The sequence below is a fragment of the Aythya marila genome (genome assembly GCF_965140915.1).
Source record: "Aythya marila genome assembly, chromosome: 18".
Classification (NCBI taxonomy): domain Eukaryota; kingdom Metazoa; phylum Chordata; class Aves; order Anseriformes; family Anatidae; genus Aythya; species Aythya marila.
Window position 1 is genome coordinate 9278665 of NC_139059.1, and position 17127 is coordinate 9295791.

The window sequence follows — 17127 nt, forward strand, 5'->3', positions numbered from 1 at the left end:
CCTCATTTCCCGCCCCCACTGCAGCGCCAGGGGGCGGCGGGGCCCGGTCCCCCCGTCAGGGGAGCGGGGCCGCGGGACTACAACTCCCAGCGTGCCCCGCGGCGCGCAGGCGCGGAGCGGCGCCCGGCAGGCGGCTGAGGCGGCGGGTGGGGCCCGCGGCGGGAGCCGGCCGGCACCGAGCGGGCCCGGGGGGGGGGGGGGCGAGGCTGAGGGGAGGTTTGGGGCTGAGGGGAGGCTGAGGGGGGAGCGGAGTGAGGGGAGGTTTGGGGGCTCGGGTCTGCGGGTGAGGGCTCGGGACGGGGTGCTGAGGGGCTCCCCGGGCAGGCATGGTGGGCTACGACCCCGAGGCCAAGTGCGTCTCCACGGTGGAAGCGGCCGCAGCGGGCTCGGCCTCCGGCTTCGTCACCCGCGTCCTGGTCAGCCCCCTGGATGTCATCAAGATCCGCTTCCAGGTACCGGGGGGACGGGGGGCGAGGAGCCCTCGTGGAGCAGGGCTGGGGGGTGCTGGGCGAGCGGCTGGTGCCTGCACAGCGCTAATCCTGAGCGCCGGCCTTAGCCCGTGTCAGGTGTGGGGCAGGCGGTGGCAGGGCTGCCGTGCACGTACCGGTTATCTGTATGGCTTGGGGGTCCCAGCGGGATCCTGTGTGCTCTTGCTCTGTTCGCTTTTTCTAAATGATCTCAATCGTCTAGTTTAATTTTCACTGTCAGCCCTACCGACGACCTTTGCGTTGTTTGTGTGCTTTTACTGGTCAGAGACCTACATAGATCGCGTCCCAGTCAGGTCTAGATGTGATTCTGAGGAAGGCAGAACGCCTCAGGATGCCTTTGCGTAGCATGGGTTGGCTCTTAGGGTTGTGAGTTCCTCAACGGGACACTTGAACATCACTGAAACACGACGTGGAATTGAAAAGATTTTTTCTGTTTTCTTCCAGCTTCAGATCGAGCAGCTCTCCTCCAGAACCCCAGGAGCTAAGTACTCTGGCATCTTGCAAGCTATACAGCGCATCTTCCAGGAGGAGGGGTTGGGAGCCTTCTGGAAGGGGCACGTTCCTGCCCAGTTCCTTTCAGTTGGCTACGGAGCTGTTCAGGTAAGGTGACCGCACATCAGCTGCGCCCAGTGTACCTCTGTAGGACTCTGCTTTGCTCTTCTTCAGACTGGCTGCGTGGGCAGATACAGAAAGGTAGAAGGGTCCAGGTTTACCTTGGATTGATTCAAGGCAGCTCTAGTCACGGAGATGTATAGCTGTGTAATGTTGGTGTCTAATTCCTAAATTAATTTTCCTGAGCTTGCAGAGCAGAGTTTAATTTTGTTTGGCCAGCCTGGAGCACAGCAAGAATAAACTCAGTTTGCGCTCTGCCTGATGTCGCAGACAAGCCCTGTTTGCTCCTGACACTTGGTTTAGCTCTTAACATTCCAAGCCTGCGTAGTTTTTTTGCTCTGGTTCACATTTTCTTAGCAAGCTGTTAGGGCAACACAGTCAATGAGGCTGAATTAACAGTATTTTGCACAACATTGCCATGCTTTATTTTTAAGTATTAGCAATATATTTTATGATCAGCCATTTAAAGAATAATTGGCGCCGTATCTGTAACATAGCAAATACTTTTGGGGATATATAGAGCATGAAGATGAGTTTTCACAGCTCTAAATGCCAGATGCACCAGAAGTGTCAGAGATCAGAATACCACAGGCATTCTTAAGGCTGCTCAGTGATTTTCACAAGGCATTCTTTGAGCACATGCTCCAACAGGTTGCAAATTGGAGGACTTTTGAAGGACAAAGAGAGGAGGTGGTTACAAGCTGTGGGTGGAGCTCTTGGTGAGATGAAAGAAGAGGAGGAGATCTGTGTCAGTGATAGGAACTGACTCCTTGACCTGTGTGTGTTTGTTTCTGTAAGTTCATGGCATTTGAAAGCTTGACCAAGCTGGTGCACAACGTCACCTCGTACAACGCCCGTGATTCCTTTGTGCACTTCATCTGCGGTGGACTGGCTGCATGCACGGCCACTGTTGCAGTTCAGCCCGTTGACACACTACGCACCCGCTTTGCTGCTCAGGGTGAGCCAAAGGTACGGTTCAGAATTCATTGCTTGGAATTGCCATCTCTCGCAGGAGCAATTTTTATTTCTATGAATGTGGGAAGGTTGGAAAGTACATAACAGTCTGTGGGTTAGCGTAAAGGAGCAGGTGCTGTTGTTGGGCAATGTTTGTGTTGTTGCCAAGGTATCCTCTGTGCTGTTGACATTAGCTTTCTTAATTATGTTTTGCTGGGTCTGTTTTTGTTTGACTCCTGACAGGTGATCCAGAAAGGAGAAGCTGTCCTTATCAGGATAACTCAATTTTCATTTTGGCTGTTGGCCACTTATAGAATACACTCCCTAGCCTGTTGTGCGTTGCGTGTTTCAAACTTTCCACTTACACAGAGTCACGTTTAGATCACGGTGGGGGTGACACTTGAAACCTTTCACCTGTGTTTCTTATCCTTTCTTGTGTAAGACCTGGTCTCCATGCTAATTAGGTCTGTAATAACTAGACAGGTGTGAGTTTGTATCACAACCATTTGTGTTTTTTGTCTTAGCCTGCAGTAGAATGACAATATGTATTATATTAATTCTGTTGCAGGACCAAGCAGAGCTGTTAATAAGAGAATTAAGTAACTATGGCAGTGATGCAAGTGGTCTCAGTCCACAGCTCAGGTCTGTGCCTTGTTCCTTCCCCTCAGAAGCACAGCTGGGATGTGGGATGCAATGTCAGCCCAGGCCTTTCAGTGCAGAGCTAATGATTCAGTCATTCAATTAGTCTCTTGTGGCTCAGATGTAGGTTTAAATTGTCAGCTTTCTTAAAAGAGCCACAAGGGCTCAGCTAAGAATACTGCGTGAAGATGTGCAGAATCACTTTGTTTATTGCTCTGTGCTGAAAACCAGTCAGTTGTGTTTTGGGCAGCGGGAAGTTCTTATCCTCTTTACCAGGAAATATCCTGACCTTTTTTGGGTTGATGTTTTTAAGCCTGTTTCACCGGCAAGTCAGCATCTTCTTTGTTGTCTAGGTCTATCACAACCTTCGCCATGCGGTGGTGACCATGTACCAGACAGAAGGGCCTCGGACTTTCTATAGAGGTTTGACCCCCACAATCATTGCCATCTTCCCATATGCTGGTCTCCAGTTCTCCTTCTACAACACCTTGAAACAACTTTCTGAATGGATGATTCCAGCTGAAGGAAAGGAAGGAGGTAGGCACTTGGGCCAGTGAAGTCAGTGATCTGAAGAGAAAGAGAGGGTGAATACTAGTTTGGGAGAGTGTCATAAGCCCAGTTTTCTGTCCTATCTGTCCTTTTTCAATGCAACCTCTGAAAAGCATGTCAATTTCCCATCTTTTATTCTTATCCCTGTACATATACTGCACAAGTAAGTAGAGTGAAGTTTACAAATAACTCATTTTATAGAACAACCATGACGGAAACATGGTTAGTTGGGAAACTCAAGCGTCACAGGCCAGAGGGTGTTCTTTCTTGAGCTGTGTCACATTACTCATACCATAGGAAGACCGTGCTGGCATAATCTTTCTCTCAATTTCAGTAGCGCTGTACAAACAGGACTCAGATTTCCTCAGTAAATCTGCCTACGGGTTCCAGCACAGCTGCTAGAGCAGAGGATTCATTTAGTCTAATTTAAAGCTATTTGATTTGATATTCTTATCTTGATTTCTCGCTCCATTATAAAAGAGCCTCATCTTGATGCAACCTGTCACCTTGACAGTTCTGGAGGCTAGTGCCTCCCAGAGAGAGAGTGGATGCTGCGTAAATGTGTTTGGGTTCCTCAACAGAATTTCTTCAGATGGGGGAACTAGACTTTTCAATATCGTGTCTGCATATTTCCTTTCCGAAGGCTGATACCGATGGTGGTTTTGTGCTGTTAACTCACGTATGTCAGGAAAAAGACTAATACCATAAAATCAACTTCTCACAAGACTTTGTGAAATCGGGCAATGTCAACATGTGACTTAAATTGACTTTCTGGATGGGAGTGAGCAGTCAGAAGTGCAAGGTTTCCAGTGGGAAACCTTCCTTTTACTGGGAGCCATGCAAACTTTTCTGTCCGGTAATGACAGGTTCTCTGGTGACTCTCTTTTTTTGCATTGCCACTTGGTAGATAAAAATCATAACTCAGTGCAATGAGCTATCATATCACAAGCTGTTGTGCTCTGGCTCCAGTGGACATTGTGAGTGTGATGCAGAAAACACTGGTTGAGGTTCAGAGGCTCAAACTATACAGAAGAGATGGTGTGATTTTAAAGGGCCGTACTTCTTGTGAAAGGTTATTTTTAATTTACCTCTCGTGACTTTTTCATCTGAACTTCCCGCTAATCCTCTTTTCTCCCTCTGCTGTCTTCTCCCCTTTCTGCTTCTCAGGCAATGTTAAAAACCTCGTTTGTGGCAGCTGTGCTGGAATCATCAGCAAAACCCTCACTTACCCTTTTGACCTGATCAAAAAACGACTGCAAGTGGGTGGCTTTGAGCATGCCCGAGCAGCCTTTGGGCAGGTGAGAAATGTTTGACTTCTGGGAGCTAATTGTTCTTGTTTAATAATGGGAATAGCTGTGTGAATAAGTTGATTTATTTTATGATATTGTCCAGAATACCTGCGCCTTGCCTTCTCATCCACCTTCATCAGGCAGGCTGTCTTGGAGCTGGGGATTAGTTAGTCAGACAAAGGGGGGTTGATTTCCTTTATTCTTCTACTTGCTGCCTGGTATTTGTGATTCAGGAGCGAATGACTGGCAGGGGATTACACTGGCTTTATGCTAGGATCGCCTGCCAGTATCCTTTTCTGCAATTATTGGTTTGATGTGAAGAATGGGCACCAAGTGTTCAACATATGTCTTATGTACCAGAACATCCCGACACTCAAAGTAAATTAAATGCTTCTGGTGTTCTTAAGCACCATCTGTAGCACCTGGAAATACACTTTAGGGCATATACAGATCTTTCAAGGAGCTATCTCTTTCTTTTCCTGAAGACTAGAAATTTTCTTTTTTTTTTAATTTTTCTTTCAAATTCTGTGGATCGGAGAAGTAAATCAGTCTGTATCTCAAGAAACTTTTGGATAGGAATTGGAAATCTTAACCCGTTGCATTGGATGCTTCTTTCCTTCCAGTGAGGCACAGAATTTGTTCTTAGCACTGATGTGTCACAATGTTAAACCTTCACGGTGTGACATGATGACATACAGACAGCTAATTTAAAGACTTCTAAGTGCTGTAGCTGTGTTTTCTTTATGTCAAAAAATTGAAGTTATTTCTCCTTAGAGAGTGAGGAAGATGGCAAACAATAGCAGCACAATCTGAAATAATTGCTTTACAAACTCCTACCATAAATAATACATGCTGTTGTGGCATAAAGATTTTATGGGCATTCCGTTAGAATGATCTGCTCAGGCCAGTGCTGATGCAAAACACGTACTTTCTCTCTAGCAGCACGAACAACCCGACTCTCTGACACTTTCAGGTAGTTATAACAACAGCCAGAAAAGCATTTCTGGGCTGCATGTCTAGATTCTGTTTCTGTGGTATAGCTTGGGGCTCTCTGTGTTCTCTCCCAGGTAGGCTCTCTTGGATTTCTTCTCCTTTAACCTTTTCACCATTCTTTCCCAGGTGCGGATATATAGGGGTCTGCTGGACTGCCTAAGGCAGATCATGCAAGAGGAGGGCCTGGGTGGATTTTTTAAGGGCCTTTCGCCCAGCTTGCTGAAGGCTGCTGTCTCTACTGGCCTCGTCTTCTTTTCCTACGAGCTGTTCTGCAGCCTGTTGTGTGCCCTGAAGAACACTGACAGCAACAAGAGGAAGGAAAGCTGAAACGGGCATGCGTTTGGCTACCTGGTGTTCTCCTGGAGGAAGGAAAGCGAAGGCTTTGCTCTGTCTTTATCATGCTGGAAGTGGCAGAGCTCCCAGAGTTCCACCAGCCTGGAGGAAATGCCATCCTGGGACCAAGCAGGAGGAGAAGGTGACTGCAGTTCTGCTGACGATGCTGAAATGCTCTGCTGGAAGCTGTTAAACAGAGCACTTCTTTGTTTCTTTGTTCTGTCTCCTCTAATATCAGCGCACATTTAGTGAGGGGAGGAACCAAGCATCCAACCACTTAGCAGAGCCTGCGCTCTGCAAACACACCCAGGAGAGTGGGTGAATTCCTGTGCTTGCACGGGAGGGATCTCTGATCACAGGGAGGGATCCTGGCTAGCTGCTGCTGCTGCTGCTGCTTACCCAACGTGATACCACTTCTCAGCACTAAATCTGCCCAGCTTTATTTCCTTGCTTATGGTCTGCTGTTGGCAGCGTGTGCTTTTCTCTGTGTTGCACATGTAGCTCTGCACCACTGTTGTGAAGTCAGCCAAAACCTCTTAAGTGTGCACAGATCCTTTGTTTTCCTTTTCTTTGCTGCAAATTTTGTCTTGATTGCCACTCACTGGCTGTGCCTTCTCAGCCACTTTAAACACAGTATCTTAGTGGATCATGCTGACTTCTACTCATTCTGGTGAGCTTGACTGTATCTCAAGTGCCAATTTCTCTTCCTGTGTGTCTTGCCATACATCTCTTAAGGTTTTGCATTGTTTTGGTCACGCTTTTTCCAAGTAGACCCTGAGATGAAGAGCCCCGCTTTATGGGGTTTCAACGCACAAGCCCAATTCTTACTGCAGGGTGCTTTGTTTCCCTGCTGAGTGAGTAAACAAATGCTGTTTTAGAAATATTTAATCTACATAGGAATACTGAAAGAAAGTCCTGTGGAAAGTACTAAGTCTTTTTTTAAAAATACCACCTGTGAATGTTCCTAGAGAGTATCTCTGTGTTGGTCTCAAAACATTTCTGAACCTCAGTCCTACGGTGGTGCTAGCAAATGAAAATGTTTTGTCAGGAATAGCTGAAGTGACAGAACTGCACATCAAAGTGGAATTGTTCAACTGGTGTTTAACGAGAAAAGGATGATTGAATTATAGCTGGAGAAGTGTTTTTCTTTGAGTTTCAGAGATTTTACAAATGGTTTAAAAAAAAAAAACACTCTGAATTATGTAAAAGGGAAGAGAGGAAAATGACTTTCTTCCTCCTCTTCTTTTTTTTTTTTTTTTTTTTCAAGCTGAGCAGGGCGTAGCTGGACCAGGGTGTGGAAGGCAGGCCTCCAAGGAAGAGCCAGTGTGATACGAAAGCATGTTAGTCATCTGGTGAATGGTAAAAAGGGCAGAGCACTGCGATTATTTTGAGGATGGTTTGATGGTTCTTCTCTTAACGCAGTTCTCTGTGGCTTTCTTTCGATATTCAGGGTGTTAATCCCAAATGGCCTGGCCAAATTCCAGCATGACCAATTCCATTCTGTTGACGCAACTTCTGCTGGCAATTTGGATTGCGTATCAGTGTTACTCACTTATCCTGAACTATTGTGAGAGGCTGTTTTTAAAGAGCAGCTGTTTCACTGGTGGCTGAGATATCCAGCGAGATGCCTTGCAAGCCCAGGGCAAATAAGCAAAATAACTTTGTGTCTGCTGTGGTTTGAGATCTTTGAGTGCACAGCGGCTGTTTCACTTTGAGAACTATAGAAAATTAGACTGACTGAGCAGTGTCGGGTAGGAGGCTGAGACATGAACCTCTCAGCGTTAAATGCATGCACTGAAAAAAAATGGGCAGTTTTTCTCAATGTTCCTTGCATTTCTCCTTTAAGCAAAGTTTTGTCAAAGTGCCTCCATTCCATTGGCATTTTTCTGTGTTACCTCGGTTCTTCTGAGAGCTCCCCAAAACATTCTTAGAAATGTTTTGCCTTTGTTTACTGTTTATCCATTGTTCTTGGAAGACATCCTAGCCTGTAATGACTTGGAAGGCATCATAACCAGTGAGGAACTTAGCCTCCTGCTGTCCTTCTGAGGGAGAGAAATCTCGTTTCAAAACAGGCACGAGCAGGTTGGGATTGTTCCTGCCTTTTGGCTGCGGGTAGAGAGGAATGCTCATGGTTAGCAGGGACAGGACTGGCTACAGCAGAAGTTTTTCCATGCTGACCTAGACCTCCATACCCCTGTAGGAAACGTGGGCCCATCCATCCTGTTTAGCATTACGAGACTCTTGTTTTCCATTTTGCGTGAAAGAGCTGCTGTTCATCTGCACACAATAGAGGGAAGCTGGTTAGGAGCTCAGCGGTGGGAAATGGAAGCTCTGGAACAGAGGATGATTTTCTTTGCTTTTCACAGGGGTCAATGAATAAAGAGCACAAAACTGTGCTGTTAGGGGTGATGTCCGTGGAGCATGCTGTGAGGTGATGCAGATGAAGAGCTTTTGGGTGCGTGCAACCTGACTGCTCCACAGAGAGGGCAGCAGTGGGGAGTGCAGAGCAGCTCCTCTCTGGGGTAATTTTTTCCCCACCCTACATTCAATGAGCTTGCCTCCAACAGATGGCCAAGTCAAAGTTTAATTGTTGTGCCAGTCTGGTGTGGACTCCAGAAGAAGCACTCCGTGGGCAGAGCACTTTGGTGCACAGCCTGGTTTATAAATCCCTTTGGGCTGCTAAATGTAGGCCCCTAAAGGCAGCTGCTCTTTCGGTGAGGGGGGAGAAAGAGGTGACGACCCTCACTACAGAACACGAGAAGGTGCATCTCAGCCGCTTTGTCTCACCTTTGGTCAGCAGCATCTGTCCCTGAGAAATTCCTGACGTGCACTTGGCTGACGGGGAGTCGCTGCTGGGGAAAGGGCTGTGACAGGAGCGTTGCTTTCTCTTAGGGGGGAGACTGGTTTTGTGCAAAGAACTCGGGGCCAGGTCTTGCTGCTGATGCTGCTCCGGCTAAACCCAGTCACACCACTTCAATCTGAATTCCCTGCAATTAGAGGAGCAGCAGACAGGAGAGAGCTGTGGGCCCCTTGTTCTTCCATAAGCTGGAACAGAATTTTTCTTAGAAAATACTCACTGGATCAGCCCGCTTGAGGCGGATCCACACAGCGGGTGACATGCTGTGAGGCTCAGCTGCAGGGATGGCTGGGGATTCACTGAGGCAATGTGGGGACGTGCGTTGCCTGAAATTCCCCTCTCAAGCTGCTCAGCGATTTGTTTTCTTCTAGTGCCTTTTCTCCTCAGAATGTCCAAAAGCACTTTGGCAGGTAAATGTTGGACACGAGTCCCGCGGTGGTTGTGGGATCCACTGCAGCTCTTGGCCTGCCTCGGGCAGGGCCTTTACGCACAAACTCCGTGATGAATGCACTGCTCCCTCTAGCACTGACCGGCTCCTTGAGTTCCTCGGGCAGTTGTGTTCTCGGGATGCTCATCCAGAGCTGCCTCGCATCATTTTTAAAACGAAACGAATGTTGTACAGCTGGTTCTGGAATGGACCGTTTGTAATTCGGGTTTAAGTTTCTGTTGTGGTGCAGAACTGTAATTCTCTGCATTTTGCTGTGTTGTCTGGGTGGATCTTTCGCAGCTGCTGTAGTCTGAAAGCATCTGAGCACAAAGTGCACAAAGTGTGTGGGTACCTTTAGAAAGACTGAACATTAAATATTTTTGTTATGCTTGTTTTGTTGGCTGCGGTTTTTCATTCCTTCCCTCCTAGCGGGGACGCGCAGTTGGAGCCTGCAGGGCCGCCGTGGCCCTCCTGCTGCCTGGAAGGGAAAGATAAGGAGGGCCCGCCCGGAGCAGCAGGAGCTGTCTGGATTTCCCTTCCTTCTCTGGTTCCTGGGAGGCCATACAAGCAGGCAGAGCCGTCCCTTCCCCCTGAGACACAGGAGATGCTTTGGGCTCTGTTGAGAGCTGACGGGCTCTGTGCAGCCCCATCCCACGGCCTGTCAGAGCCGCGCTGTTTGTCCCGAGCCACAAATCCACGGGGGATGAGTTCAGATTTGTTTGTACCTAGCCAGGCCACCCAGCGCTGCAGAAAATGTTGACAAACTGCTCATTCTGCATTTCCTGGGGCTGCTCTCCGTTTCCAGCAGCCCGGCTGCTCCGCTGCTGGCTGAACGCTGCTAAAGCTTCAGCCCCACGGGGATCTTCCTCTCTTTGGGAGCTCGGAATCAAAAACACGAAGTGCATTACACCCCGCTCAGCGAGCTGCTTTAACACTTCCCCGGCATGACTTTTTCCTCCTATTTTTATCCACACACACACAAATTCAGCAGCAAGCAGATCCGTGCCTGCTCGGAGCCTCTCTTTCCGTAGCTCACCCGCACCTGGAGGGAAGAGCCAGGCGCTTCCCACCTGCAGCCGGAGGGGCAGAGGTAGGCAATGCCCTCGGACACTGCCCGGGGATGGGGGGGGAGATGCCGGGGGGGGACCGGGGAGGTCCGGGGGGGTCCCGGGGAGGAGCCGGGAGGTTCCCGGGGGGTTCCCGGGGGGTTCCCCGGGGCCAGCCCCGCCGCCCGCCGTGGCCCGGCGCTTGCAGGCGGTGGCGCTGCGGCGGCTGCCGCCGCTCTCCCGGCTCGGCCCGGCCCGGCTCTGCCCTCCCCCGGCTCGGGCGAGGAAATGACCTAAGAGGAAACCCGGCCCGAGCCGGGGCTGCGGGGTCCGGGACGCTCCGGCCATGTCCCTGCGCCCCAGCGGCCGAAGGACGGAGCGGGGGCGGCCCGGCAAGGTCGGTGGGGCTGCGGCCGGTTCCCCCCTGCCCTGCCCCGGGGCCCTTCGGTTCCCCAAATTGGGGTAGAGGCGAGGTGGGGGGCTCAGGGAGGCAGGAAGAGATGGGACGGGGGTCCCGGGGGGCTGGGGATGCCCCTCGGGGGGCTGTGGGTGCGTGGTCGGTGGTGGCAGAGGAGCCTCGCTGCTCCTCTCCCCTTCCAAGCAATATTTGGGGCATGTCCAGCCCTTCCCGACAGGGATAACCCCCTAGGGTAGGGTGCTGCCATGTAAGGGGCTGATTCCCAGTGGAGCAAGGAAGCCAAACCCAACCAGCTCCTTCCCCAGGTGGCACTGGGACAGTTTTTTTAACGGGGACTGCTTGCAGCAAGCATTTACCCCTGGGAAACGCTGCGCCCGCTGTCACCCGCTGCCACCATGCAGGCGGTGCCGGCAGCAGGACCTCTGGCGCAGACGGGGCCCGGCTGGTTTTACACTCAGGCTGTGTTTGCTCCCAGCAGGGTTACTTGGCCCAGCACCACAGCGCGGCGGTGCCCATCCCCAGGGAGCCCTGGGGAAGGATGCTCCCAGGGAGCTGCTGGGCGGTGGCGGCACCGACGCTGCCAGACGGGCTCGGGCGCTTCCTGCGAGCTGAGCTGAGCCCAGCCGAGCTCTCGCCAGGCTCTCTCCACGCACAGTGCTGCCGGTGGGATGCGGGGCTGCCGGTGAGCTCAGGCTGCAGCGCAGCATGGTGTGAGCACAGGCACAGAGGGGGAGAGCCGGCAGAGTGCAGAGCAGAGGGCGGGTGGGGAGGTGTTTGCCAACCAGGCACTGCGCTGGGAGTGCCCGGCTGCTTGGGGATCCCTCCAGGGAGGAAATCGCTGTGCAGTTCGGGGGCAGGTGACACCAGGCAGAGTTTGGGCTCTGAGAGGTTTGTTGGCAGCCCCCACGGGGCAGGGTCTGCCCTGGGCCTCCCCAGGAGGCAGGTGAGGAGGGCAGAGCTGGGCCTGTCCCCCTCCAGCGAGCTCCGCTGTGTGCTCTGGGTTATTACGTGCTGTGCCAGGGCTTCGTGGCAAGAGCAGGGGTCGGGCTGTTTGCGACCCGTTTCTGTGCCTCTAAAGGGCAATGGGCTCTTCAGCTTTAATCGGGGTAGGGACCTGTTTGCACAGAAGGGTGACTAACGGCCGAGGAATTTCGACGAGCTGGCAAAACTCATTTGGCCGATTGCCTTCTCCCCGATTGCGCTGTAGGTCTGGCAGCCTGGCATTTCACATCCAGCAGCTTGCCTCGTGTGTGTGTCAAAGGAAGCCCTTCCTCCCTGTGCTGGGTGTTGTACCCTCTTTCCATCTTTGCTGCATCACAAAGCAGAAGAAAATGAATCTAGAGAGCGTTCAGCAGCGCTGTTTGTGCGCAGTGAGCTGTGCCTTGCTGCAGAGGGATGAGAGGGGAGCTGTTGTGGGGTTTGGAGGAAGGGCTTGCTGGGTCCTGCTGGGAGTTGAGGGAGTCTGGCTCTGGTGCAGGAGAGAGGCTTGGCTCATACTGGATAGGGTGGATTGGATGCTTGGGTGCTGGTTTTGAACCCTCCCAGGCTTTGCATGAAATCAGCTGAATTGCTGCTTCAAAGGCACAAGGGAGTGGCACGGGGCGCTCCTGGGTGTGCTTCCCCACCTATAGCCACAAGGAAGCCCAGTGAAGCTGTTACACCTGGGGGTTGCCTTGGTGTGCTGTCCAGTTTGAACCTGCAGATCAATAGACTGAAATGCATTTCTCACATCAGAAACATGCAAATGCTCTGAAGGTGAAGCCCAGGAGTTTGTTGTCATAAGCTGGTAGGAAGCAAGGCTTAAAAAGGCGTGGGAGTGAGGCTGTGCTCAGATTTAGGGCTGGCACTGGATGCCCTACGAACAGAGGATTTTTCTCAGGAGCTGGGGGGCTGCCAGGGTAAAAGCCTGGGCTCCAGCACTAGCTGGGATTTGCAGAATGGCCAGGTGAACATCTAGCCCAACTAAACCCTGTTTGCTCTTTTCCCAGGGGCTGCCACTAGCACATCCGTTCCCCTGATTCTGCCGTCGGAGGAAGCCGGTCATGGGGGAAACAGGCAGAGAAGAGTATAAAATACAGTCGTTTGACTCCGAGACTCAGAAGCTGCTGAAAACAGCACTCAAAGGTCAGCAGGCTTTCTTCGAGCTCCTCTGCCACACTCGGCTTGGCTAGCCCATGAGGCTGGGTGCTCGGACACCTTCTGCTCACATCAGTTGCTAAGTGCAGAAAAGCTGTTCTGTACATGCTGTATGTCTGGGGCACGGGTGAAGCTGTTCTGAGAAGCTGTTTTCTTCTTGTCCCCCCTCCACCACCACCACCCCCTCCCCGCTGTGTAATGCTGCAGCTCTTCAAATCCAGCTCCTGGTTCTCAGGGAACTGTGCTCATCACTGTGGCTTTCTCTGATTTTGGGTATCTTCCTCTCCTGCTTTCACCCGGCATCTCTCCCCAGCTCTGGCCTCTCACTCCTCTCCCTGTACCCAGTTCTTGCTCCTCCTGGCCCCTGGGGTCTCCTGCTCACGTCTCTGGTCAAAGCCCAGGGGGAGCCTGCATGGCTGGCTCCTGCTAACCCAACTTCAAAGCTGTGCTGGGATTTCAGATTCAGGTCAACGTCTTGCTTCTCCTTATTATCGTGCTTTTCTGCATCACTTTTCCATATTGTTGGCTGTGTCTCCAGCCAGGGAGGACTATTGGAGATGGTATCTCCAAAGCAGCTGGTGTGCAAAAGGGGCAGTGGGAGCGAGCATGAGTTTTTCCACTGTATAACGTGGTTGTACGAGGCCCCAGCTAGTACTAGACCAACCCTGGTGGCTTTCTAGGCACACCAGAGCAAGCAGGGCACAAAATGTGCTGGATCCTGACAGCGTTTCTCCTCTCTGCAGACCCCAGCAGCGTGGACCTGGACAAAGTGGCCAATATTATAGTGGACCAGTCCCTCAAAGACTGTGTGTTCAGCAAGGAGGCAGGGCGCATCTGCTACACCATCATCCAGGTAGGAGATCCTTGTGTCCTGACAGTGGAACACCATTAACCTGCGCTGGTTATTGTTAGCTGGGAGCAAGAGGGGCTTCTTTCCAGCCCTGCACTCTGACCCTTCAGCCAGCTTCTCTCTTCCACTTGCCCCCTGCAGTGGCAGGATCCAGCTGTTCAGCTGGTGAGTGCAGGCAGTTAGTTGCAGCTTCCATGCCTCCCCGGGCATCGCAGAAAGGTATCTGGATGGTCCTGCATCACCCAGATACCAGCACCCCCCTGCCCCTCTCACACCCCGATTTCATCCCTCCGTCCTGCTCTTGTGGGGCCACAGGCAGAGAGCAAACAAGTCGGCCAGAGCGTCTTCCGGAGGAGCCTGCTGAACCGGCTGCAGCAGGAGTACAAGGACAGGGAGGATCTGCGCACCCGGTCACTGCAGGCATGGATCTGCTACGTCACCTTCATCTGCAACATCTTCGACTACCTGAGGGTAAGGAGCTGGAGCAGGAGCACCCGGCTGCTGCTGCCCATGGGTGCCAGAAGAGCCCAGGGGTCCGGGGCAGGGGTGTTGGATGTGTGTTGCACAGTATCCTAAGGCCACGGCTCAGCAGTGCAGGGGCCAGAGCCAGTTCTCAGCATAAGGATACTCCCAGGCAGGCACACAGCCTTGGAGAGGCAGAGCCAGCTCTGGCAATAGTCGCAAGGTCTGAGCTTCCTTGTTTTGTACCTGGTGCTCGAAATCCCAATTTGGCTGCTCCTGAATGTCCCAGATCGAAGTAGTTGCTGTTCGGTCCAAGGGGAGCTGCATTTTGTTCAGTCACGTGGGTGCTCACATCATTTCTAGCCCATGTATTGACGGAGTTTGTCTGCAAGCCTTTGCTGCAGTGTGTGCGCTTGGATGTCTGCTTGATGTACGTCTAAAAATGATGCAATTCCTGCAGGCAAGAAAAATGCTGTTACAACAAGTGCATTTCCCATGACGACCTGCTTACATTTAAAAATAGATGTTTTCACGTCATTTGTTCAGTTTCTCTGGCTCCTGGAGACTCAAATGTCTGGTCTGCTACGTAAATCCCACCGATGCTGCATTTGGCAGCACAACTGAATTCTGCTCCCTTCTTTGAAAAGCAGCAGGGGGAGAATTCTTTAAAATAGCTGCAGCCTCTTCCCTTTCTGCCACCAAGCTAACAGCAGGTCCCGTGTCTTTCCAGGTGAACAACATGCCCATGATGGCTCTGGTGAACCCTGTTTATGACTGTCTGTTCCGACTGGCACAGCCTGACAGCCTACGGAAGGAGGAGGAGGTGAGTGCAGGGAAGTGGGGTACTCGTGTGCTTATTGTCCAGCCAAGGACCAACAAAAAGCACAGTTCTGAAGGGATGCAGAGAGGGCTGGTGCAGAGGAGAGCTTTAAGGGCAGGCAGGAGCCTCCCTCCCCCATTTTTGCTGGAAGAAGACCTGCTGGACAGGAGGATTCGCAGCCCAGGAGGCAGGATGGTGTTGGTTCTGACTCCCTTGCCCAGGCTGTGTCCTCCCTTTGCATGGCTTTTTCCCCATTGCCCAAATGACGGGAGAGACCCAGCAGTCCAGCTGTTCCTGGAGATAAGGGCTGTCCTGCGTTATGCAGGTTCACCTCTTGTCATGGGAGAAAAATGCAGTGACTCCCCTGTTTTCACAGAAACAACTGCTTTTGCAGCTGAACATCTGGAAACGCAGCTGGCAGTCTGACCTGCTGAGGCACTGCAGGCACAGGAGGTGACAGCAGGTAGCTGCAGAGGCTGTGCATGTGTGCAGGGCAGCTGTCTGTGTCCTGCAGGGCCCAGTGACATGCTGTGCAATGCTCTTGTAGCTGCTGCTCATCTGTCTGGGCCATCGGAGCTGATGCTGTGCCAGATCCCAGCAGGCTGAAGCTCTGCTGGAGCTTTGCACACATCTGGTCAGTGCAGGAGGGTGCAGCAACCCGCACAGGACATATCTGAGTCACCCCGGGTGGCTGCTGAGTCTATGGGCCCTTGGATGGGCACTTTGGCTTTTTTTTTTTTTTTTTTATCCTAGCACAACCCCCCCACCCCTGTGGCCCATTGACTTTTCCCTCTTCTCTAAAGATCCAGTTAGTGCCCGTTTCCTGCAAATCTCTTGACTTTCTAGTTTTGGAGCATTCTTCCCTCTGTTCTTGAAGGCACCTTCCTCCAGCCTCTACTTTCCGTCTTGTTGAAGTAATGGTCTACTTTCAGTCCTTGTGAACATCTCGCAGGAAATTAACATTTTTCTACATGTTGCTGGTGCATTTTTCTTGTAATTTTGTTTGTGAACTGTCACTTCTTGGAAATTCAGAGCAAAGGGAACAGCACGGGTTGGTCTACGAGTGACTGATGGGGACCTGCACAGAGATACGCCAAAGCTCCCCATACCTCTGTACTCAGCTGTCTTCTTCTCTTCCTTCTGCAGGTGGACTGCTTGGTGCTGCAGCTCCATCGCATTGGCGAACAGCTGGAGAAGATGAACTCCCAGCGGATGGACGAGCTCTTCTCCCTCCTCCGAGATGGTTTCCTTCTGCAGGAAGGGCTCAGCTCCCTGTCCCAGCTCCTGCTGCTGGAGATCATTGAGTTCCGGGCCGCCGACTGGAAGATGACGGACGCTGCCCAGAAGTACTATTACAGTGAAGTGACAGATTAACCCCTCTGCAGCAGAGGTGGAGAGATGTCCCCAGCACTTTCACCAGCAAGCTTCATACCAAGTTTGAATTTCTTCTCATGTTAACGTTTTTCTAGCACTTCCTGTAAATAGGGTTTACTCTGGGCACATAACTATCAGTATCAGTCTGCAACTGGTGCTAGCCTGACTTTGGATGTTTAGAGAGGTGGGAAGGGTAGGGCACATTTAAGCCAGCAAGTTCTTCCACTCAGTTTGTTTAATGATGCCCTGCTGCCAGCAAAAGGCAAGGAAGGCTTCTAGCCTTTAGGCTGAGAGCGTTTTGGTTCACCCAAGAGCCAGCAGAGCTGAAGGAGGCAGAGGGGAAATCTTTCACAGCTCACAGTCCTAAAACAGGTTGGATCTGGTCGTCTGGGACAAGTTACAGAAAATGCTGTGGTCGGATGCCTCACAAGCAGCTCATCCAAGTGCTGTGTTCCCCTCCTTCCAGCACGCTGGCAGCACCTGCATGCAGCACAGCCTTCACCACTGGTCACAGCCACCAAGACCTGCCACGGGGCAGCCTGCAGCAGGACAGGTCCCTGAGCACATGTAGCTAGAAACAGGTTTTATAAATTTTATACAGTGACTGTTTTTCAAAATTTAGTGAGTTTCAAATACACTATGTTTCTTAAGAGAATAAGAATGGGAGAGGAAGAAAGAAACCAAAATAGTTTAAATAAATGTGTTTTTTTTTTCTAATAAAAGTTTTCCACTAACGTGCCCTGCTTTCTCTCTGTAGAGCTGTGAGCAATACTTGAAATGCTTGCAATACTTGCTCCTGACTGAGGTGGGGATGCTGTGATGTTAATTTTCTCCTCTGGTGTAGGGTGTCAGACAGGCTTTAAGTAACCAGGGTGGCTGG

At 51.4% G+C, this 17127-nt stretch overlaps 2 protein-coding genes across 3 annotated transcripts; both read left to right on the forward strand.

Annotated features, from left to right (window-relative positions):
- Positions 1-270: 270 nt before the first annotated feature.
- Positions 271-9534, forward strand: SLC25A19 (solute carrier family 25 member 19). Its single transcript, XM_082775162.1, has 6 exons — positions 271-452; positions 933-1088; positions 1899-2069; positions 3047-3230; positions 4410-4540; positions 5651-9534. The coding sequence occupies exons 1-6, from the start codon at positions 327-329 to the stop codon at positions 5849-5851; spliced, it is 969 nt and encodes a 322-aa protein (XP_082631288.1). The 5' UTR covers positions 271-326; the 3' UTR covers positions 5852-9534.
- Positions 5880-16943, forward strand: MIF4GD (MIF4G domain containing). Of its 2 annotated transcripts, none has more exons than XM_082775165.1 (6): positions 5880-5999; positions 12594-12729; positions 13485-13594; positions 13907-14062; positions 14784-14876; positions 16020-16943. In XM_082775165.1, exons 2-6 carry the CDS (start codon positions 12648-12650, stop codon positions 16245-16247), a joined length of 669 nt encoding a protein of 222 aa, XP_082631291.1. In that variant the 5' UTR covers positions 5880-5999; positions 12594-12647; the 3' UTR covers positions 16248-16943. The 2 variants fall into 2 exon arrangements, with proteins under 2 accessions (XP_082631291.1, XP_082631290.1); XM_082775164.1 differs by lacking the exon at positions 5880-5999 and adding an exon at positions 10430-10584 and having other exon boundaries at positions 16020-16942.
- Positions 16944-17127: the final 184 nt, after the last annotated feature.

Coding starts and splice junctions, on each gene's coding strand:
- SLC25A19 (XM_082775162.1), top strand. CDS start 327: ATGGTGGGCTACGACCCCGAGGCCAAGTGCGTCTCCACGGTGGAAGCG. Junction 2,070..3,046: donor CTGCTCAGGGTGAGCCAAAG/GTACGGTTCAGA, acceptor TTTGTTGTCTAG/GTCTATCACAACCTTCGCCA. Junction 4,541..5,650: donor CCCGAGCAGCCTTTGGGCAG/GTGAGAAATGTT, acceptor ATTCTTTCCCAG/GTGCGGATATATAGGGGTCT.
- MIF4GD (XM_082775165.1), top strand. CDS start 12,648: ATGGGGGAAACAGGCAGAGAAGAGTATAAAATACAGTCGTTTGACTCC. Junction 12,730..13,484: donor GCTGAAAACAGCACTCAAAG/GTCAGCAGGCTT, acceptor TCCTCTCTGCAG/ACCCCAGCAGCGTGGACCTG. Junction 13,595..13,906: donor TCTGCTACACCATCATCCAG/GTAGGAGATCCT, acceptor GTGGGGCCACAG/GCAGAGAGCAAACAAGTCGG.